At 42.4% G+C, this 24,178-nt stretch overlaps 1 protein-coding gene across 4 annotated transcripts in view; it reads right to left on the reverse strand.

Moving 5' to 3' along the window:
• The window catches only part of plekhg7 (pleckstrin homology domain containing, family G (with RhoGef domain) member 7), an 80,848-nt gene that overhangs the window by 40,468 nt on the left and 16,202 nt on the right, over positions 1 to 24,178 (reverse strand). For 3 of the 4 annotated variants that reach the window (XM_041203295.1, XM_041203293.1, XM_041203294.1), the window contains exons 2-3: positions 22,931 to 23,659; positions 4,822 to 4,847 (exon numbers count right to left, since the gene is read on the reverse strand). In XM_041203295.1, coding sequence (XP_041059229.1) covers positions 4,822 to 4,847; positions 22,931 to 23,635 — 731 coding nt within the window. In that variant the 5' untranslated portion in view covers positions 23,636 to 23,659. The remainder of the gene's footprint in view (positions 1 to 4,821; positions 4,848 to 22,930; positions 23,660 to 24,178) is intronic. The other variant, XM_041203297.1, reaches the window with a different exon arrangement.

Raw genomic sequence — 24,178 nt, forward strand, 5'->3', positions numbered from 1 at the left:
ATCTAATCTGACCAGCGTATCCGGATGAAATCTGGTTTGTTGAATGGCCCCTTCCAACATTTTGACTGAAATTAAATTTGGGCCCACTCAGAAAGCTTCAGAATGAGGTGCAAGGCTTCCAATAAACATGCCTTTAGAAGGGCTGGTCTTGATAGCCTGAGGAACCTGTCAAAAGGAATTGAGATATCCTATTCATAGTCCAGAGAAGTTCACTGTATGAGTGATATAGCTGAGTCATGATCCTCTGAAAGTGGCACTGTCATATAGAAAAGGCTACTTTATGACATAAAGCAAAACAGCATAATTACTAAGAAGTATCAGCTGTTAATCTAGAACAGATTTTTCTGCCAGTTGTGGTGACAGTGATGATGGGGGCTCAAGTGGTCCCTGGAATCCAATTGGCAGAATTATCCATGCCCACTGGTGTCGGTTGTGCTCGGTGGCATAAGCGGACAATTTGGCGAGGCGGCCAAAAATCGGTCTCACAACATCGTGGAACCAGTTTGTGATCGTCCGCTCAGCACGTCGATGGCGGGTCACGTCTCCTACCATCGGACGTTGGGAACCATTGTAAGGCCAGCCCACCAGAATCAGCCCCCCGACGCTGGATCGTTCACCTATGTCGGCATGTTTCACAATAGCACATTAGCAACGTGCACCTGGTAAGCTGCACTTTGCTTGGGATTTTGAGGTTCATTTGCCTACCTTGCTTCACTCAGCACTTGCTGTCATCAGCTCCAGGCTTCACAGGCAGCACCACATCACTTTTAGAGGGCATCATGGGTAGGTCTCTACCTACCACACCAGCCATAAGGCAGGAGTGGCTTTATACGGCTGCAGGGCTAGGGTTTATTTGGAAAAGGAGGGAAAAGGGGCCTCAGACGACGGAAGAGGCTGCAGGGTGAGTGCTGTACTGGGGAAGCAGGATACCCCAGGTGTGTGTGGGGGCACAAGTTGATCTGGGCAAATGGCCTCAAGATGGTGAAGGCTGAGGAGGCCTCCAGAGGAGATGAGGCCAGGTGGACATGTGAGGGTATGATAGAGAGAATTGGTAGTGATGTCCGTTAAGCTGGCAGTGAGTGAGATGCTAGTGAATTTGTGACGGGCTTCAGTGTGAGAGTTTAGAGTGATGAGATGGTTGTCTTACCCTGGCAGCCTCTATCTGCTTTGGATGGCCAACCTCTTCTGTGCAGCATAGGCACTGATCACCACTGCCATTGCCTACCAAGCTGGTGTTGTAACATTGCTGCCCCTCCTGTGGCCACAGCAGGTGTAGAAGACATCACAGTGGGCCTCCACAACATCCAAAAGGCACTTGAGGGACGCATCATTAAACCTGGGGGGCTGCAGTCTTTGCGCCTTTCGGGGCCATCCTGTCTTCTGTGCAGCAGTCCTGGGCTGGAAGCACTGAGAGGTGCGTGCGTGGCTGCACTTTAAATATGGCGTCCAGCATGAAGTGGTGAGGTGATGGCGTGGCAGGTGAATGAGTGCCCACCCACCATCGAAACAGTATGTTTCCCGGGAATGCATAATTAATGTGGCGGGTTTGGGACGATATGGTGTGAAAATCCACCATTGCAGCCGGTGGATAAAACTTTGTTTTACCTGTCCGATACCGCACTTTGGGTGCAATCATCCCAGATTCGCAATATGTCTGAAACTACTGAACACTAATAGTATTTGTGTGTAAAGTCACACAGATGGGGCTGAATGGAGTCAAATGATCAAGGATGAGTGATGGCCATTCATCACATCTCAGCTTATCTATCCAGAAAACTGTCAGGGTCCTAGTTTAGCATCCAATTGGTTCTTAAATGATTCTGGGGTTTTGTCCTGCACAACACTGGAAGTCAATTCCATGTGATGACCACATACTGGGATAGATTCTGACTGTGCAACGGAAAGATTAGGTGATAATGAGTTGACACCCTGTGTTACATCTTCCACTTTTATTACGTAGGATATATGCCACAGAATCAGGCCATTCGACCCAACTAGTCCATGCCAATGTTTCTGCTCCACTCCAGCCTCCTCCCATCCCTTCTTACCTAAATCTATTAGTGTAACCCTCTAATCCCTTCTCACTCATATTTGTCTCATTTCCCCTTAAATGTATCTTTACCATTCACTTCAAATGCTCCCCGTGATAGTGAGTTCCACATTCTTAACTCTCTTTCGGTGAACAAGTTTCTTCTGAATTCCCTATTGGGTTTCTTGGTGGCTATCTTATATCGATGGCCTCTAGTTATACTCTTCCCAAAAGTGGAAACATTCTCTCTGTATCCACTCGATCAAAACTTTTCATTATTTTAAAATCCTCTATTCGGGATGCATGGCATGAATGTTACTTGCCACTTGTCAGCCCAGGCCTGGATATTGTCCAGGTCTGGCTGCATTTGGACATGGACTGCTTCAGTATCTGAGGAGTCGTGAATGGAGCTGAACATTGTGCAATCACCAGCAAACATCCCCACTTCTGACATTATGACGGAAGGAAAGTCATCGAAGAAGCAGCTGAAGATAGCTGGGCTGAGGACACTACCCTGAGGAACTCCTAGTGATGTCCTGGAGTTGAGGTGATTGATCTCCAACAACCACAACCATCTTCCTTTGTGCTGGATATGACTAGTGGAGATTTTCCCCCTCCCCCGATTCTCATTGATTCCAGTTTTCCTGGGGCTCCTTGATATACTTTCCTCACTCGTATACTCATGTACTTATAGTATCTTCCTGCACCTTCTCCACTGCTTCTGTATCCTTTTTATAATATGGCCACTAGAACAACACGGAGTACTCTAAGTGTGGTCATACCAAGGTTTGATACAGATTTAGCATGAATGCCCCATTTCTCAATTCTATCCCTCATAGCCTATGGCTTGGTTTGCTTTTTTATGGCCTTGCTAACCTGTGACATAACTGTTGTGATCGGTATATTGGTGCTCTGAGATCCCTTTGTTCCTATACTCCACCTAGACTTGCACCTTTGAAGTAATTAGTGTACTACTTCACATTTATCTATGTTGAACTTGATTTGCCACCTATTTGTCCATCCTTTGAGCTTATTAATGTCCTCCTGTAATTTGCTGCAGTCCACCTCAGTATTGACAATACGCCCCCCCCCACAATTTGGTGACATCAGCAAATTTAGAAATTGTTCTAAATTTTTAATTTAGAATTGGTGTTTTCATATTCTTAATGAAATAAAATGGGCTACTCAAAATACGCCCCAGTGATGTAAAGAAAACTCCCGTTATCAGTCTGCATGCATCTTACAGTTATAATCCATGACCCCTTGTTCTACTTTTAAAGTTTAAAGTAATATTCCAGATTTGCTATTTCCATTCCCTGAATTATATGTGCCTCTCTATATGATCATCTCTATAATGATAACCATAAAAACTTGCATTTCTAAACTCCTTTAATGTAATAAAATGTCCCAAGTTGCTTCTCAGAAGCATTACTGGTGCAGGAATGGGGAGAAAAGCCATTGCAGCTGATTCTCCAGCTGCAGTTAGATGGTCAAGAAGGCTTTCATGACTGAAGAAGCCATGCTCCTCCAGTTTTTCCTGGTAACTCGGACCTCTGCGCTGCCAACAATCCTTCAGCGTCTCCCTTGTGCCCGGATCACCAGAAAAGGACATATGCTTAGTGTGGTCTGTCTGGAGCTGGCACAGTTTCATCATGACTTCCACTAACTTCTCCAATTCTATGTCAGCACAAACTTAAGAGGAACTCCCATGAGTTCATCTCATTCAGATTTTGCAACCCTTCTGCACTAAAGTGAGTATAATCATTATATCTTTCTTAAAGGGATTAAAGATGCCCATTCCTATCCCTAAAACCTCTACAACCCTCAGATATCTGCGCCCCTTTAATTCTGGCGCCTTGAGCATCCCAAATTTTAATCATCCCACCATTACCATCAATTGCCTGGGCCTTAATACTCTGCAATTGCCCCTCTAAACTTCTCCGTCTCTCTACTTTAAGATGCACCTTAAAATCTATATCTCTTTTACCAAACTTTTGATCACCTGTCTTAATTTCTCCTTGTGTGGCTTGGTGTTTCCTCTCCACATGAACAACTTGTCTGAATCACATTTACCCATCCTATTCCCATATCCTTTCAGCCACCTAATCAATCCAATCTTGACTGTTAACATTGTGTCTGCTTCAAGCACTAACTCTGCAAGTGAATTCTACAGCTCACAACTCCGTGTGAATAAGTTTCTCCTTATCTCTGTTCTAGTTCCAAAATATATAATCTTGTATCTGTCGCCCCTTATCTTAGATATCTGAACTACTGGAATTACTCTGTTTGTATCTCCTCCTCCAGGTACCATGCCCTAAGGGGGCGTTGATGACCACGGACTTCCACTGGTTTAGTCTATGCTTATGCTTGGCAAAGTACTCAGTGGTTTGCCATTGCCTTTGGCAGTATGGCTGACAAAGAAACTCTCCCCACTCTTACCACCTGCCTTCAGGCGTATTGGAAGGATTTACAGGCAGATAATCAACCTGTTTGGCCACGTTATGATTACACCATCCACGGCCATCAAGTCCTGAAGTGGAACTTCAATATGGAGCTTCTGGCCCCGAAATAGGGACACTACCCACTGCGCCGCAAGACCTCCTCTCTGCTTTTATCTACCCTTTTCATTTTAAACATTTCTATCTTATAACTTTGTAATCTGCTTTGTCCTAATGAAAAGAGACCATTTTTTTTTATTTACTCCTGGTTACCAGTTAACTCCCATATAAACTGCTAGCACAGAAAGCAGAATGGGTTTTTATAGCTGCAATCAATTAGGTTAGGTTAGATACCTCTCAGGCTGTCCTTCTTGGATCGTCTGGTAAGAGAGAAGAAATAAAATAAGTTGAGAATCAGGAAACAGTTGGGAAAGTCTTCTAGTCATAGTTAAGTCTGCTGTTACAAAACATATACTGTAAAAATGATTAGACAATCAAACACAACTTAATTAGTTTGTGCAAAATAGTTTGTGACAGCAGAGAAGGTGTTGCATTCAGAATCATACACAGAAATGTTTCATGTAGTCACTATTGTAATGTAGGAGCAAAGCAAGCTCCCGTAAACAGCAATGAGATAATGACCAGATAGTCTGTTTTAGGTGTTGATTGAGGGATAAATCTTGACACACTTCCCATCGGCATCGCTGGAGCTCTCGTCATTATGTTTAGGCCACAATTTGTTGTTACTTTTTTCCTTTACAAGTTCTTAATTCATAATGGAACTCCTAATGAGAACTCCTCATTATGATTGAATAATCTGGCCACTGGGTTCCTACAATTCTCTCAAAATGCTTTGATTTTTTTTCTCTCAGTAACTATAATTTCTGTTGTCCAAAATAAGATTTAAACAAATGATTTTAAATTTCAAAATACATCAAAAATGTATTATCAAAACATGGTTAAATTTGCCTGTTAAATTGTCCTGAGTCTTCTTAGACTTACATTAAAATTTTACTTGAACAGATTAGCCTCTCCCACATGACATATTAACAGCAATGGGATGCAGTTAACAGCATCAGACAGCCTTCAGTACCTTTGCTCCTTCCTCAATACATTCAGAATTGACAGGTATTATCAAAAGTTTAACTTACCAACTGTTTTGTGAGTGTTAAGTGTTTTTATGCTTACCAAATCTCCGCATAAATGTCAACGTTGGTTAAATTCCTGATCAGGATCTTGAACGAGAAAGCAGGTTCAGGGCAGGGAAGCGGCAAGAGGGTGAGTTAGGGAACAGTAGGTTCGGTGAGATGGTGGGTAGGGGAGGGAGAAGAGGCCGCAAGTCAGAGGGTTGTGCAGGGAGATACCAGAAGTTGAAGGGTTGGGCGTAAACATGTCACATGGTAATTACAGCCTCCCGCCAATTGAGACATTGGAACGTCATGACTGGTGGGAGGGTGTAATTACATTATAAGTAGGAACTGGAAATTTATATATGGGAAATAAAATAATTAATGGCTATTAAATTTGATCATTCTGGGTCCAATTGTTCCCTATGCCCTTTATGTTTGTTTTATCTGAAAGCTACAATTAATTTTGTCTCCTTGTTTTTAAATGTACCAGTATTTCATTAAAAATCATGTGTGTATGTGTGTGTAGTATTGCATGTTTGTGATATTCCCTGATTATCACCAATATTCTTAATCAGTTTACACCAAGGCTTCTAGTTCTCAAGTTTCAAGAACAGGCCTCCCCAAGCAAAACTTTGAAGCCTTCAGGTTATTACCCAACAAAGCAGAGAAGGGAAAATTAACTGTTGCATTTTACAACCACATCAGACCCAGCAAAAGCAAATGATAATGCAAAATATAAAAATGTTAACACAAAACTATCCCTGCTACCCTTAACAACAGAAAAAGAAATTAAGCACCATGCGTGGTTAACTGTGCAGCACACAGGGCTGGATGTTTGTTTTGGGGATGGGAAACAGGAATCCGTACTCTGAAACTGCTCACCATGAGGGTGGGGGCGGGGTGGGAGCGGGGTGCCGGTGTAGGGGGGGAAACAGTTACGGACCTGAGGTTTCACGGTGGTGCCCTCTTAATTGGCATGGAGAGGAGTTCCCTATTCAATTAAGGGCAGTAGGCAGGGTCTCAAAACTAGAGGGCCAATCAGAGGACTTCCAGCTTAAAAGCACTAGCAACCTATAGTAGAGGGTAAGTAACTGAGAGGATTCTTCAACATGGAGGCACTATTGCATTAAAATTCAAATAAACAATAAAAAAGCAACCAGGCCACCACTGTTGAGGGGGTGTGGGGAGGAACTGGAGAGTGCAGGGGGGCTGTTTGAGAAATCTCTCTCGACTCCTGTGGCTGTACGCAGGCAGGCAAAGAGGCCCTCTAGGCCTGGCGTGTTGCCTCCCCAGCCTGCCCGAGGTGCCCATCTCCAGGCAAATTAAACTGCACCCTCCCCCACAAACGTCCACACTGTCACATGGGGAAACTTGAGGCTGTCTGAAAATCCCAATCAGCCCTCCTTATATTGTCCTTAACAAGGATCTTAATGAGCCAAATTGGCTGCCTACCTTTGGTGGAGGGGGGTGGGCAGCTGTGCCAGCACCAAAGCCTCCCCTCCTCTAAAATGGCTGGCTGTGGGAACGGGCCAGGAAACTGGCAACGCCAGCCAGCACCAGTATTTTTGGGCTGGGTCTGCCGCCCTTCCAGACCACGATGGGACCTGAAAATTCTGCCTACTGTGTCACCAATTGTGTGGATGGAGCTTCCACATTCAGGGTTGCGAGGCAGAAAGGTAATCTCTTGCAGCCCTACAATTAAATAAAAGGCCCTTATCACCCCGGTACTCACTGACCTAAACTGGCTCCAGTTAAACAGTGCCTCTCATCGTTGTTTTCAAATCCCTACATGGCTTTACTCCTCCCTGTCTCTGTAATTTCTTCCAGCCCCACAACCCTCTGAGATATCTACATTCTTCCAATTCTGGCCTCATATGTATCCTGATCTTAATCACTCCACCATTGGAGGCTATGCTTTCAGCTGTCAGGGTCCTAAATTCTGTAATTCCCTCTCTAAATCTCTCCATCTCCCCATCTCCCTCTTCCCCTTTAAGATGCTCCTTAAAATCTACCTCTTTGGCGAAACATTTGGTCATCTGTCCTAATATCTCCTTATGTGGCTTATTAACAGGATCCAAGCCGGTTGGTGAAGTAGAAACCAAGACACAGAGCTTTTCTTTATTGAGGGAGCTTATTGACTTGTTCAGTCCCTCAGTTCTCCACCCACTCAACCCAGTGTCCTAGCTTTCCCCTGTTTATATGTGCTCAAAGCAATTAATACCCATCTCCTGTTTTTCTTAACTGTAACAATGTAATGGACATTAACAAACCTTAATGTAATTAGCAAGGCATTAACATGGCTCAATGTCTAATTGTGTTTGAAATACTCCTGTGAAGCTCTTTGGGACATGTTGCCATGTTAAAAGCATTCTAGAAACACACATTATTGTTGTTGCAAAGTCTGAGCTCACTCCCAACTGTGAGACGTGCTGTCGAGTTTGTCCTGAATCTGAGAATTCTGACCCGCCAATAATGGGCGTAAAGACAATGAGTACACTCAGAACTCACAGTGCCAATTCAGGAAATTTCCATTCCAGGCCTGCCTTATAAAAGTTGCCAGTTTCAGTACCCAGTACTTGCCAACTCAAAGAAGATTTCCTCTTTCCAAATTAGCTGCAAGGGTTTGGCTTGACAATGAAGGAGTTAAGGTCCAACTGTCACTGGCTTGGTTGTTAGATTTTTGAAAAGTGTTTGCAGAAGTCCTGTTGCTGCTCAGTTAAGTGATGAACAGTTGCAGCTTTTCATTCTTGCAATGAGGTCTTCCCAGGGAACAAAGGAGATTCCTTCTGGGTTTGGGATGGTGCTTTTGTACATTAATATCTCAGCCTAGTGTCTATGAGTGAAAATGCCTTTCTGAAGTAACTTGCTGAGCGATTTGGCTGATCAAGTAAGTCACTCAAAAAGTCAATCCAGTAAGAGTAATCAGCATATTTAATAAGAAGGGAATTTGATGGCCATGGAATTGGAGGTAATCTTCTGATTTGAGTTGGAAATTATCTCAGAGCTTGCAACCAATCGGATAAAAGGTTCTGGGCATTGCATTTTAAGAAGGATGTGAAAGCCTTGGAGAGGGTCAGAGGAGATTTACTAAAATGGTACCACAGCTGAGGGTCTCCAATTACGTGGAGAAACTGCGATTGTTCTCCCTGCAGCAGAGAAGGTTAAGGGGAGATTTAATGAAGATGTTCAAAATCAGGAGGCCTTTGAGCCCCTTTTGGCCTTTGAGCCTCTCTTGGCCTTTCTGCCCTCTCAGACTGGATGTAAAATATCCCAGGACATGATTAACCTTAACAAAATAAGGGAATAAACTACAGAAAGTTTGGCAAAAATCTTCCAGAAATGACAGAATGCTGGACCAGTGCCTGGGAACTGGAAATTCAGATGTTTGAATGTATTAAAAGATCGATAATGAGCCTAAATAGCGAAGTAATCCTCTCACTTTATAAATAATTGATGTAACCACACATGGAACACTGTGTACAATTCTGGTTATCATAGAATAAAAGAAGTACATTGCAGCTATTGAAAAGATAGAGACAAGGCAACTAAAATGATTATGATGAAGAAGAGATTGAATTGTGAGGAAGGATTACTTAAATTGAGCATGTTCTCACCGGAGTAGAGGGTTTTGGATTTTAAAAGGATTGGATAATGGAGAGCATGACAAGACAGCCTGCCCAAAACAGTAGAATCAAAGGAATCTGCCCGTGTTTGAAGTGTGGGGGGGGTTGGTGTTGGTGGTGAGGGGAGGGATAATTTCAAAATGATTTTGTGGAAACAATAACCAGGATTTTCCAGTAGCCTTCCGGACCCCGACATCCCAAGCCCACTTTTGCTGAAGCGAGACCGGCTCAGTGATCTTTCCAAGGACGGCCTCCAAATTGGCTGCCTCTGCACTCGCCATCCTCAGGCAGGCTCTCAATGTTTTTTTTTATTCATTCACGGGATGTGGGTGTCGCTGGCTGGGCCAGCATTTATTGCCCATTCCTAGTTGCCCTTCAGAAGGTGGTGGTGAGCTGCCTTCTTGAACCACTGTAGCCCATGTGATGTAGGTACATCCACAGTGCAGTGAGGAAGGGAGTTCCAGAATTTTGACCCAGCGACAGTGAAGGAACGGCAATATATTTCCAAATCAGGATGGTGTGTGGCTTGGAGGGGAACTTCCAGGTGGTGGTGTTCCCATCTATCTGCTGCTCTTGTCCTTCTAGATGGTAGTGGTCGTGGGTTTGGAAGATGCTGTCGAAGGAGCCTTGGTGAGTTCCTGCAGTGAATCTTGTAGATGGTGCACACTGCTGCTAATGTGGGTCGGTGGTGGAGGGAGTGAACGTTTGTGGATTTGGTGCCAATCAAGTGGGCTGGGTAGTGTCAAGCTTCTTGGGTGTTGTGGGAGCTGCACTCATCCAGGCAAGTGGGGAGTATTCTATCACACTCCTGACTTGTGCCTTGCGCATGGTGGACAGGCTTTGGGGGCCAGGAGGTGAGCTATTCATCACAGATTCCTATCCTCTGACCTGTTCTTGTAGCCACAGTATTTATATGGCTGGTCCAGTTCAGTTTCTGGTCAATGGTAACCCCCCAGGATGTCGATAGTTGGGGAGTCAGTGATGGTAATGCCATTGAACATCAAGGGGTGATGTTCGATTTTTTCTTTTTGGAGATGGTCATTGCCTGACACTTGTGTGATGCTGCCAGCTCAGAGGATCTGCAATTCGAGAGCCTGGGCAGATCCCAATGAGGGAGGTGGGTACAGCGGAGGCATACTGGGGACTGTGTGGGCACCTTAAAAGTAAGATGAAAATTTATATGAAGATTTTAAAAGGGTAGAGCCCTAGGGGAAACCCCTCCTGAGAAGCCTCCAGTTTTGAGCAGGGAGTGCAGCCTTTCTTTCTGGTGGCCACCACTTTAGGGCATGGAGGGACCCTTTCCCCCACCCCACAGCCTGCCACAGGCAGATCATCTTCATGAAGCAGGAAGCTGTTACATGCTGTTTAGGGGATCGGGGTGGGGGGCTTCGCCCCAAGGGTGCTGCAAAGTCACCCCAAACTGGGGCCCTGCGCATGCAAATTGGCCTCCTGCCTTCATTCAGTAGCTGCCCCTGGGAACATTCCCAAGTGTAGGGAGCTGTCCTGATTCAGCTCCCCACTATTTTCCCAGCTTTCCCTCCTCACCTCCAAGCCTACTACTATGGAGCCAGGAAAATTCAGCCAATGTTTCAGTCAGCAAGAAGTCAATCTATGGAACAGGTGGCCTCAGGAGTGGGTGGAAGCAGTTTGAACAGAACATCATAAGAAATAGGAGCAGGAGTAGGCCATTCGGCCCCTCAAGCCTACCCCACCATTCAATAAGATCATGGCTGATCTGCCCCAGGCCTCAACTCCTCTTTCATGCCAGCTCCTCATAACTCTCAACTCCCAATATTTCAAAAATCTATCTACCTCCTCTTTAAATACTTTCAATGATCTAGCCTCCACAACTCTCTGGGATAGAGAATTCCAGATATTCACTATCCTATGAGAGAAAGTATTCCTTCGCATCTCAGTTTTAAATGAGTGTCCCCTTATTCTGTAACTATGTCCCCTAGTTCGAGATTCCTCCATTAGTGGAAACATCTTCTCAACATCTACCCTGTCAAGCCCCCTCAGAATCTTGGAAAAACTCAGCAGGTCTGGCAGCATCGGCAGAGAAGAAAAGAGTTGACGTTTCGAGTCCTCATGACCCTTCGACAGAACTTGAGTTCGAGTCCAAGAAAGAGTTGAAATATAAGCTGGTTTAAGGTGTGTGTGTGGGGGGGCGGAGAGATAGAGAGAGAGAGAGAGGTGGGGGGGTGGGTGTGGTTGTAGGGACAAACAAGCAGTGATAGAAGCAGATCATCAAAAGATGTCAACGACAATAGTACAATAGAACACATAGGTGTTAAAGTTAAAGTTGGTGATATTATCTAAACGAATGTGCTAATTAAGAATGGATGGTAGGGCACTCAAGGTATAGCTCTAGTGGGGTTTTTTTTTATAATGGAAATAGGGGGGAAAAGGAAAATCTTTATAATTTATTGGAAAAAAAAGGAAGGGGGAAACAGAAAGGGGGTGGGGATGGGGGAGGGAGCTCACGACCTAAAGTTGTTGAATTCAATATTCAGTCCAGAAGGCTGTAAAGTCCCTAGTCGGAAGATGAGGTGTCGTTCCTCCAGTTCCTCCTGGAGGAACAACACCTCATCTTCCGACTAGGGACTTTACAGCCTTCCGGACTGAATATTGAATTCAACAACTTTAGGTCGTGAGCTCCCTCCCCCATCCCCACCCCCTTTCTGTTTCCCCCTTCCTTTTTTTTCCAATAAATTATAAAGATTTTCCTTTTCCCCCCTATTTCCATTATAAAAAAAAACCCCACTAGAGCTATACCTTGAGTGCCCTACCATCCATTCTTAATTAGCACATTCGTTTAGATAATATCACCAACTTTAACTTTAACACCTATGTGTTCTATTGTACTATTGTCGTTGACATCTTTTGATGATCTGCTTCTATCACTGCTTGTTTGTCCCTACAACCACACCCCAACTCCACCTCTCTCTCTCTCTCTCTCTCTCTCCGCCCCCCCACACACACACCTTAAACCAGCTTATATTTCAACTCTTTCTTGGACTCGAACTCAAGTTCTGTCGAAGGGTCATGAGGACTCGAAACGTCAACTCTTTTCTTCTCCGCCGATGCTGCCAGACCTGCTGAGTTTTTCCAGGTAATTCTGTTTTTGTTTTGGATTTCCAGCATCCGCAGTTTTTTTGTTTTTACCCCTCAGAATCTTGTACGTTTCAATAAAATCACCCCTCATTCTTTTAAACTCTAATGAATAAAGGCCAAGCCATTCTTGATAAGTCAACCCCTTAATCCCAGGAATCAGCCTAGTGAATCTCTTTTGAACTGCCTCCAATGCCAGTTATGTCCTTTCTTAAATACAGGGACCAAATCTGTACACAGTTCTCCAGGTGCGGCCTTACCAATACCCTGTAAAGTTGTAACAAGACTTTCCTATTTTTAAACTCCAACCCCTTAGCAAAACATGCCAAAATTCCATTTGCCTTCTTAATTACTTGCTGCACCTGCATGTTAACTTTTTGTGTTTCATGCACAAGTACACCCAGATCCCTCTGTGCTGCACTTTTTTGGAGTCTCTCTCCATTTAAATAATAGTCTTCCTTTTGATTCTTCCTACCAAAGTGCATAACCTCACACTTTCCTACGTTAAACTCCGTCTGCCAAGTTTTCACCCACTCACTCAACCTGTCTATATCCCCTTGCACAGTCCTTATATCCTCATCACAACATACCCTCAGACCTATTTTTGCATTTTCAGCAAATTTGGATACATTACCCTCTGCCCCCTCCTCCAAGACATTAATATAGATAGTAAATAATTGAGACCCTAGGACTGATCCTTGTAGGTCTTTCCAACCTGAAAAAGACCTATTAATCCCAACTCTCTGTCTTCTGTGTGTTAACCAATCCTCAATACTGTGAGCTCCTACCTTGTGCAATAACCTTTTATGTGGCACCTTATCAAATGCCTTCTGGAAATCCAAATACACATCTACCAGTTCCCCTTTATCAACTATGCTTATTATATCCTCAAAGAACTCTTAACAAATTTGTCAAACATGATTTCCCTTTCACAAAACCATCTTGACTCTGTTTGTGTTAATCTTTTCTAAGTGTCCTGCTATTTCTTCCTTAATAATGGACTCTAGTATTTTCCCAATGACAGATGTTAGGCTGATTGGCCTAGTTTCCTGGTTTTTGCCTCCCACTTTTCTTGAACAGGGGTGTCATGTTAAGGGTTTTCCAATCCGCTGGGACCCTCTCGGAATCTAGTGTGTTCTGGAATTTTTCGACCAATGCCTCCACTATCTCTGCAGCCACTTCCTTTAAAACCCTTGGATGCAGGCTATCAGGTCCTGATGACTTGTCTGCCTTTAGTCCCATTAATTGTCTAATACTTTGTCCCTCATGATAGAGACCGTTACAAGATCTTTCCTCCCATTAACTCCTTGGCAATCTGATATCTTTGGGATGTTTACAGTGTCCTCCACCGTGAAGACCGATGCAAAATATCGGTTTAAATTATCTGCCATTTCCTTGTTTCCCGTTATCAATTCTCCAGTCGCATCCTCCAAGGGTCCCATGCTCACTTTAGTCACTTTCTTTATATACCCACAGAAGCTCTTGCTGTTTGTTTTTATACTTGCCAATTTACTTTCATAATCAATTTTCTCCCTCTTTATTAGCTTTTTAGTCATCAACTGCTGGTTCCCCAAAAAAATCCCAATCCTCTGGCCTACCACTAGTTTTTGCCACTTTGTATGCCTTAGTTTTTGATTGGATAATCTCCTTGACCACCTTTGTTGATCATGGGTGGTTCATCCTTCTTATTGAGTCCTCCTTTTTGACCGGGATAAATTTTTGCTGAATGTTATGAAATGCCTGCTCAAACGTCTGCCACTGCTCATCCACCGACCTTCCCCTTAGTCTATTTTCCCAGCCAGCTTTAGACAACTTCTTCCCCTTGCTATTCCTTACTTCTACCCAAACTAATTCCATATCACAATCTATTGCACCTAAATCACTACTCACCACCGCACTGATACCTTCCTTTATTAACAAAGCTACCCCCACCTCCTTTTCCTTTTTGCCTATTTTCCAGAACATCAAAATCTCTTGAATATTGAGTTCCCAGTCTTGGTCACCCTGCAACCATGTCTCTGTAATAGCTATCAAGTCATATTCATTTATTTCTATTCGTGCTGTCAACTCATCTATCTTGTTACAAATGCTGTGTGTCTTCAGATAAAGAGCCTTAAATTTTGACGTTTTACCATTATTACTGTCATGAAGCTATTAACATATATAGTATTATTGGAAAATATTTTTCTTTTAAAATAGTCGTCTGTGGGTGTGTCTTAATTGGATTAAAGCCAGCTGGTCTGGGTGCTTTGATGTGTCCTAGTTTTGAGATGTAAGAGAGGTAGAGTGCATTTGCATTTTTTGAATAGAGCATTCAAGAAGTGGTATCCAGCAGATACCAAGCAATATGTTTATATTACTAAAAAAATTAGTACTATGAAAGGGGTTTTATTGTTCGAGAGGTTTAGTTCAGAGGTTGGTGATACAATGAGAATTTACATTCAATGGGCGTGGTAGGAATAACTTCAGCAGTTTTGTGTGTGCGGGGCAGAGGCAATGTGAGATCAAAAGGCAACTGTAAGCCTCCAACTGTCTCCACAGGAGCCAAAGTGAAAAGAACGTCATTTTGAATTCATAAGGTGAAAATGCTTTGCCTGGTGTCTAGTTAAGTCTGTGGGTTGCTGTTGCCTTAATGGAAATTAGTTTGGGAATTTGTTAAAAGTTATGATCGTAGTAATTTGTAGTCATGTGTGTATTTAACTTGTGAAAATTAATAAAATGTTTCATTTAGCTTAATATAAAACCTCTCGAGAACTGGTGGTATATTTCCTGAATTTAGAGTTGCATCTCAAACATAACACTTAAAATTATAGGTTATGACAGTTGTTTAAAGTTTCCCTCTGGGATTTTTTAAAATAACTCAGCAGTACCAACTGCATGGTCATAAAAATTACTCATTCTAGTTCTAATTTCTGCTGCAGAAATTATTGTATCATGCAACCACAGTATCAGGATAGTAAAAAGTGAATTAAATAGACCTTAGCCATCTTCACATAGCATTCCCTAAATTTCTTTCCTCTGACTATTTAGCTCACTGCTGTGTGTGAGACTTTGCTCTATGAAAATTGGTTGCCACATTAACTATAACAGAGACTGTACTTCAAATTAATTTAACTGTGTAGTGCCTTAGGAAATCTGACATCATGAAAGGCAAAACATTAATTGAAGCAACATAAAAATATTATTGACACAAAATGATACTGGCCTCAGAGGGCACATTCTTGCTTTTCAGATAACAGTCTAATTCCCTTTTGAATGCTTCGATTGAAACTGCCTCCACCCCACGCTCAGGCAGTGCATTCCAGACCTCAATCACTTGCAGTGTGAAAAAGTTTTTTCTCATATCACTTTTGCTTCTTTTGCTAATTATTTTAAAATCTGTGCTCTCGTGTTCTTGATCCTTTCACAGAGTATCTACTCTTTCCAGACCCCTCATGATTTTTGAATACCTCTATCAAATCTCCTCTCAGCCTTCTCTTCTCCAAGGGAAAGGGTCCCAACTTCTCCAATCTATCTTCATAACAGAAACGCCTTATCTCTGGAACCACTCTCTCAAATACCTTCATATTCTTCCTACAGTGTGGCGCCCAGAACTGGACACAATATTCTAGCTGAGGCCAAACTAGCATCTTATACAAGTTCAACATAACATCCTTGCTCTTGCTTTCTCCTACACCTTGACCCCTTTTTAATCAAATTTTTCTTTCCCACCCCCACCATCACAGGGCCATCTGTCGCTAGTTCTTGTGTTGCTTTCACAGAGCACTGACACTTGTTCTGTTATTAACACATTCTGCTATCTTCCCTTTATGCCACTATCAGCAACTCCTTTAGGTTTTTAACACTACTATTAACACTCCCTTTGTCTTGTGTCCATGAGATCTTTGTCAATCTCTCCTTGGCTCCCACCTATCGCTGACCTTCTATTTTGCTCCACCTGCTCCACTTCCTCTTAAACAGTATAAAATCCTTCACATTTCTACCTCCCTTCAGCTCTGGAGTCATATGGACTCGAAATGTTAACTCTGTTTCTCTCTGTACAGATGCTGCCAGACATGCTGAGTTTTTCCAGCATTTTCTGTTTTTACTCCTTGCTCTTTCTATGCCCCTATTAATAAAGCCTAGGATACTGTATGTTTTATTAACCGTGCTCTCAACCTGTCCTGCCACCTTCAATGATTTATGCACATATTCACCCAGGTCCCTCTGCTAATGTGCCCTCTTTAGAATTGTAACCTTTATTTTATATTACCTCTCCATGTTCTTCCTACCAAAATGAATCACTTCACATTTCTCCACATTGAACCTCATCTGCCACCTGCCACCAAATTCACTTGTCTATGTCCTTTTGAAGCTCCACACTATTCTCCTCAAAGTTCACAATGCTTCCAAGTTTTATATCATGTGCAAATTTTGTAATTGTGCCCTGTACACCGAGGTTTCGGTCATTAATTTTTAATAAGGAAAGCAGGGGTCCTATCACTGACCCCTGGGGAACTTCACTATAAACCTTCCTCCAGTCTGAAAAACATCCACTAACCATTACTCTTTGTCCTGTCACTCAGCCAATTTTATATCCATGTTGCTACTGTCCCTTTTATTCCATGAGCTCCAACTTTGCTCGCTAGTCTGTTGTGCAGCATTGTATCAAAAAAAACTCAATGCCTTTAAATTTCTAAATGGTTAATCCCTTATAAAAACAAATTTCTACTGAGATCCCACATCAAAGACAACTAATTATTTAATAGTGTCTTTAAACTGTCACTCAAACTGTGAGCTCAGAATCTCTTGGTGGGATAAGTGTTGCCTTTGAAACTCAGCCAAGCTCTCACCAAGAAAAATAATAGCCCTTGGGGAAATGCCAACAAAGAACTCTATTGAAGTCATACAACTAAATGCTACTGTTTTTGAAAATCTGCAACAGATAGCCTGTCAACCAAAGCAGTCCAGCAGCAGTTTTTTTCACTCTCAGTGACAGCTGTACCCTGTTTTTTAAGGTTTAAAGAGTCGAGTATTTAAAAAAAAACTTCTGATCATTACAGTTATACAGAACTTAACTGCCCTTCAAGCGCATTTAGGGCTACTCCATCAATTCGTGACTCCCACTCTGTGGGTTATGGCCCTTGCAATAGCAAAGCTCAACACTAAGTTCAAATGGCCCAGCTGAGTTTGGGTTTCCCGCCTGTGTAAGTCATGTCTTATCCCCTTTTCTCTACTGGCAAAAATTGGATCTGTTGGAAATGGGGGCATGGCTTCCACATCTGCGCCCCACTGCCATTTTTAAAGGTCTGCAGAGTTTTCCCAAGTCTGCGAAAGTCCGGCCCTTAGAGAACAAACTCTAGTCATTATCACATTGTTGTTTTGTGGAGCTTGCTGTGCGTAAGTTGGCTGCCACGTTTTCTACATTATAACCATACTTCAGAGGTGCTTCATTGGCTATAAAGCCAATGGGTAGACAGTGGCATAGTGGACTAGTAATCCAGAGACCCAGGCCGGTGTCCTGGGGCATGGGTTCAAATCCTACCACAGCAGCTGGCGGAATTTAAATTCAATTAATAAAATCTAGAATTGAAAGCTAGTCTCAGTGGTGGTGACCATGACAGCTATCATCAATTCTTGTAAAAACCCATCTGGCTCACTAATGCCCTTTAGGGAGGGAAATCTGCTGTCCTTACCTGGTCTCGCCTACATATGATTCCAGACCCACAGCAATGTGGCTGATTCTGAAATGGCCTAGCAAGGCACTCAGGTCAAGGGCAATTATGGATGGGCAACAAATACTGGCCTTACCAGCACATCCCATGGGATTTCTTGAAAGGCACTACAGAAATGCAAGTTCTTTCTTTCCTTGCCCCAAAAGATGTCTCTACATGAAACATTTCCAGTGGTATAACATCTTATAATTTAATAACTGTGTGTGTAAAGGAGGTTGACTGCGAGGGGCCTTTACCTCAGGCCAGATAAATTGGTCAGATCCCAACCAGATTCCATCTGGAGTAACTGCATGCAGTTTTGACACTGCAACTCAGGAAGGATATATTGGCCTTTGGAGGAGGTGCAGTATAAATTTACCAGAATGATACAAGGGCTTAAAGGAATGGACAGGTTGCAGTTCTCTTGAGTTTAGGAGACCGAGGGACGATGTGATCGAAATTTTTAAAATGACAGAAGGATTTCGTAAAATAGTTACAGAGAAACAATTTCCTCTGATGGAAAGAGCAAGGGCACATAATCTAAAATTAGAGCTAGGCCATTCAGGAGTGAAATCAGGAAGCAGTTTTCCACACAAAGGTTAGTGGAAATCGAGAACTCTCTTCCCCCAAAAGGCTATGGATGCTGGGGTTCAGTTGGAGCTTTCAGGACTGAGGTATCGGGGATAATAGAGCAACAACGGATAAATGGAATTATGAGACAGATTAAGCATCACTTTCTTGAATAGTGACCATCCTTGATGGGCTGAATGGCCTCCCATTCTTTTGCCCCTATTAAAATAAACTTTTCCTAATCTCTAATTCCCCTTTCTCTTAACGGCAATTATAATTGATTGAATCACTTCAAAACAACTCAATTGAATCTCCTCTTACCCTCTGTGCTCCTGTGGCAACAGTCCCATTATTTCAAGTCTCTCCTCATAACCACAATTTTTCACCCTTCATATGATCTCAGTGAATCTGAGCTGTATGTTATTTATAGTTTTAATACTTTTTATATAACAGGAGGTCACAAAGCTGAACAAAACAATCTTAACAGTAGCTGTTGTAATATGGTGTGCAGTGATGCCTCATTGATGAGAAGGTCTTGTATGTTTGAACATGAACCCTTTATTGGTACCCTCTATCTATTTAAAGATCCCAGGTTATTGTCATGCATGGTGCTGCTCACTATGCAGGCTAAGCTGCTTCTAGAGTGTTCCCTCTAGACTGTTCTCTTAGTCTATGACCATGTGACTCTATACATCATACTTGGGTGGTGATATTCTCCAGTCCTATGTTAACCTTTGCTCTGCCAAGCACCTTTACATTACAATGGCATGCAGGCACATACAACAACATACAACAGTGAGATAAAAGCAAAATACTGCAGATGCTGGAAATCTGAAATAAAAACAGAAAATGGTGGAAAAACTCAGCAGGACTAGAAGCATCTGTGGAGAGAGAAATAGATAATGTTTTGAGTTTGTATGACTCTTCTTCAGAGCTGAAGAAGAGTCATATGGACTCAAAACGTTGACTCTGTTTCTCTCCATAGATGCTGCTAGACCTTTCTACCCTTTTCTGTATTTGTATCATACAATAGTGGCCTGACTGATGCATTATCCAACTTCTCAAATTGGCTCCTGTTTGTTCCTATTTATGAAATCCCAAATTTTTGTTGTCCAAACTCTTTGCATCTCCCTTACTGTGTACGTGGCCAATCCCGATCATAAAATTGTCACCTCTATATGCCCATCCTGTTTACGAACATACAAATGCTCGATTGAAACATATAAGATCCTAAGGGGTCTCGAAAGGGTGAATGTGGAAAGGATGTTTCCTCTTGTGGGAGAATCTAGAACTTGGGGGTCATTGTTTAAAAATAAGAGGTCACCCATTTAAGACAGAGGTGAGGAGAAATATTTTTTCTCAGGGGTTTGGGAGTCTTTGGAATGCTCTTCTTCAAAATGGTGGTGGATGTAGCAGTCTTTGAATATTTTTAAGAGGACAAGCTCGATAGATTCTTGAAAAGCAAAGGGGTGAAAGGTTATTGGAGTAGACTGGAATGTGGAGTTGAGGTTACAATCAGATCAGCCATGATCTTATCGAGTGGGAGAGCAGGCTCGAGGGGCCGAGTGGCCTACTCCTGCTCTTAATTTGCATGTTTGTATGTAGGTATGCTTTTCATCACAAAGTGATGGTATCATGACGTAGTTGCAGTGAATGTGATCAGTGATCATCTCATTCCAACTGGGTTCACAGGGAAGCAGGCAGCATAATGTAAAGATAAGTTTGAGTGGGTGTTGTACTTAGGCCACGCCACCGAGTCCCACCCTATAAAGTTAAAAAAAAGCTCTTTGGATTTCTATTGAGACAATAACACCATTTAAGCAATAGTTGCCATGGAAAATATTTTGTCATGTTTATGAACAATAGCACAGTGACACAATCATTGGTGCAATTTATACTGCTTTTGAATTTTTTATTCATTCTCTGAGTGTGGCAAGGCCAGCATTTATTGTTCACCCTTAACCGGTTTGCTATGACTAAGTTACTTGTTAGACCAAAAGAGAAACCAGTTAACCAGTTGGGTAGTTTACCATAATCTGACAGCTTCACTGATCACTGTTACTGGCCAACTTCTTATTTCCAGATTTCTTTTTATATTCGTTCATGGGATGTGGGCTAGGCCAGCATTTATTGCCCATCCCTAAGAGTCAACCACATTGCTATGGGTCTGGAGTCACATGTAGGCCAGGCCAGGTAAGGATGGCAGATTTCCTTCCCTAAAGGACATTAGTGAACCAGATGGGTTTTTACGACAATCGGCAATGGTTTCATGGTCATCATCAGACTTTTAATTCCAGATTTTTATTGAATTGAAATTTTACCATCTGCCGTGGTGGGATTCGAACCCAGGTCCCCAGAGCATTACCCTGGGTCTCTAGAATACTAGTCCAGTGACAATACCACTATGCCACTGCCTCCCCTAAATGTAAATTTAAATTCTCAGTTTAGAATTTCTCACATGATTAGCCTAGTAAAATAACAATAGCATTACATCCTGGTTTTTATTATGTTTGAAATAAAAATGATACAAATCAGAAAATAACATGTGAAAGATATAAAGTCACAAAACACTGGAAGTACACAACAAATCTGTAAGGATTTTAGGTTAAAATCCCTTTATCTACCTCAGGCTTCGAGCTTTTGGGGTTTTTCTTTCTAATCCGCACTGTGGAAGCGCGCGCTGTTGATGTTAAATGGGGTGTCAACTGTAAGCTTCCATGTTCCCTGGCTTTTGAGTAAAGAGGTTTGTCTCAGGCTTTGAACCTGAATCATAGACCCCTCAAAGAGAGCCCAACACGACTAAGGGCATGCTGCCCCTTCAGTGGCGCCATCTTTTGGAAGGGACATTAAACATAAACCTAGACTGTAGTTCTCCCAGTGTCCTGGGTGGCATTAATCCCTCAACCAGCATGACTAAAACAGATTTTCTGGCAATGTATCACTTTGCGTTTTGTGGGAACTTGCTGTGTGCTGTTCGGTTGATGGGTTTCCTATATTAAAACAATGACGCTACTTCAAAAGTGCTTAATTGGCTGTGAAGCCCTTTATAACATCTTGAAGTGATAAAAGATGCTTCATAGAAATGAAAGTTCTTTTCTTTCTTTAGAACGCTACCAACTAATGCCACAATCTTTCTGCTTTGATATTCTGTGAATCTTGATTGTCCTGTTGATCTTGTTTACCTCATAAAATGCACTGCAAGCACGAGTCAACCAAAGATCAACTGAAGATAAGGCTGTGGTAATCTGAATTGAGGTAAATAGGTTGTAAATGCCTTGCACACCCTTTTAGAACAATAATCCTACTGTCCCACAAACTGAAGTGTCAGGTTGGGTGACAGTGTTTAACAGAGAATACCCATTCACCTGCTTGGTAAGAATTTTTCCCTGTTTTCCATTTTCTTAACTTCAATCGGGTGCATTGTAAAGAGCAACCATATTAATATCAACCATTTTACACCAATAACCAAACTCCAAATTACCCCAATGAGTTGCTAGCACATACACCAAGAAATGAGTAAAAACTTGCATTGATGTAGCACCTCTCATGACGTCTTAAAGTATTTTACAGCTAATGAAGTACTTTTGAAATGTAGTAAGGTGGTGGATGGGGTATTAATCAAGCGGCTGCTTAGTCCTGAATCATATGCCCATGGAATACAATGAGAATTTACCCAGAATTCTTGCAATTGCCTTCAGTCTAGCCTTATAGACAAGATCATCAGCATTAACCAGACCCCCATAATCATATTTTAATTACCCATTAGTCATTTAGTAACAAATGGAAACACATCATTTCTTATAGCTTCCTGAGTACTAGGCCTTGCAGACCAGGATGATCCCAAGATAGCTTTGGCCTCTGCTGAGTTATCGGATCTCAGCTGGTTTAGTAATAGAAGTGCTACAATTAGTTTCAATACTTCTGGATTGGGGAGAGGAAAATCAGCTTGGGTCCCTACACTGATCATCAAGCCCTAATGAAAATGGGGCATCAGATAACAATGGGATTGGGCTAGAAAATTCCATTCCCCACTGTCTAAGCTCACATCCAATTGAACTGTCAACTGGCTGAGGTAGCAGAAAATACTAGATAGTCAAGGAACCACATTGCAGCAAAGAATAACACATTCTGGGTGGCCAAGGAATGGACAGTATTTGCATGTTGCAAAGGCAATAATTGAGGAAAATCAAATTTGGTCACAAAGTGGGAACACATATAAGTCAGAGGCCCCTTCTATGTGTAAAAAGGTAAATGCCTGAAAATTGTTTATCTTTTGCTAATAGAAAGTTAAACGCAGTGATAAAGTATGAAAATATAAAGTAGCTGTGTATTTTACCTGCTGAAGATTATCCAATAAACCAAACTTGCAGTCAACTCCTCGTCTTGCCCATAGAGGAGTGTCTTTCTCTGTATGGGGGGTGATCTCTGCACCCCCAACATGATCACTCTTTTGCTGGTTTACAGCTAACAGGCCTTCCGCACTTTGCACAGCGTCTTGTTGTTGCTGTAGTTGTGCTGGAGTCTCCTTACTTAAAGGTCTTTGGCTATCTAAGGATGGATCAGATGCAGGATGTGGACTCTGTAAGTTATCTGATGGCACAGAGGAGTCACTGTCAGAGGTGTGCTCTTCAGTGTCTTTGAATCGCTTCCCCGCCCTCCTGAGTTCCTGCGAAGCTGGTGGCACCAACATGTTTCTCCCCATCCTCCGAAGAGATGGAGACAAGGAGACCCTGGCAGGAGCTAACCTGTCAAACTGAAAGCAGGGACTTTGGGAAATCTCTAGGTCCGGGGAGCAGGAATATTTAAAGGTGGGCAGTGTTTTTTTGTGTACCAAACTTTTGATGCATTCACCCTCTTTGTCTTCCATTTGAAATGGACTTGTCCGGACCTCAGTGTCATGCTTCCAGGCACAAAGATTCTCTTTCAAAGAATTATTTTCTTCAACGGTATCTTCATCGCCATCTAAATCCACCACTTCACCCCCTTGGTCCCCCATTTCCAGGGAGGCCCCAGCATGCAGGTTTTGCACATTGACTTCCATGAATTATCGCTTTTTGAGCCTAACCTATTCAAAAAGGAAAATAGATGTACTTTAATTATGACACTCTGGGTCCCAAAAGTCATCTCAAGAAGGTTGCAATGGCCAAAACAGACTGGTTCAACACTCTGCCAAATATTTGAACACTTCAGTAGCTGAAACGCCCAAATGATTCAAGGCTATGTCCATGAAATTCAGTCTATATTGTGACCAACATTAAGCTATCAATATTTCACTTTGTCAGCAAGTGTAGAAATTCCAGACACTAAAGTAATGAAGAGAAACCTGTAGAAAAACTTACCACTGTGTAATACACATCCTAAATCACAGTGGGAGACTGAATTGCCAATGCTTCCTTTGCCTGGGTTCTCAAACATAAATGAATAAACTATTTTTGCTAATATCAAGTCAAACCTTTCAGCGATTTATATTTCATCTGCTTATTCTGTTAGTCATATGAAAAAATCATCATTCGTTATCTTGTTCAGGTTCATCAAAAAGACCCTATCAGATTATTTTTAATCTCTCTCATGCCTTTGATACCAA

The sequence above is a fragment of the Carcharodon carcharias genome, chromosome 13, assembly GCF_017639515.1.
Source record: "Carcharodon carcharias isolate sCarCar2 chromosome 13, sCarCar2.pri, whole genome shotgun sequence".
NCBI classification, from domain to species: domain Eukaryota; kingdom Metazoa; phylum Chordata; class Chondrichthyes; order Lamniformes; family Lamnidae; genus Carcharodon; species Carcharodon carcharias.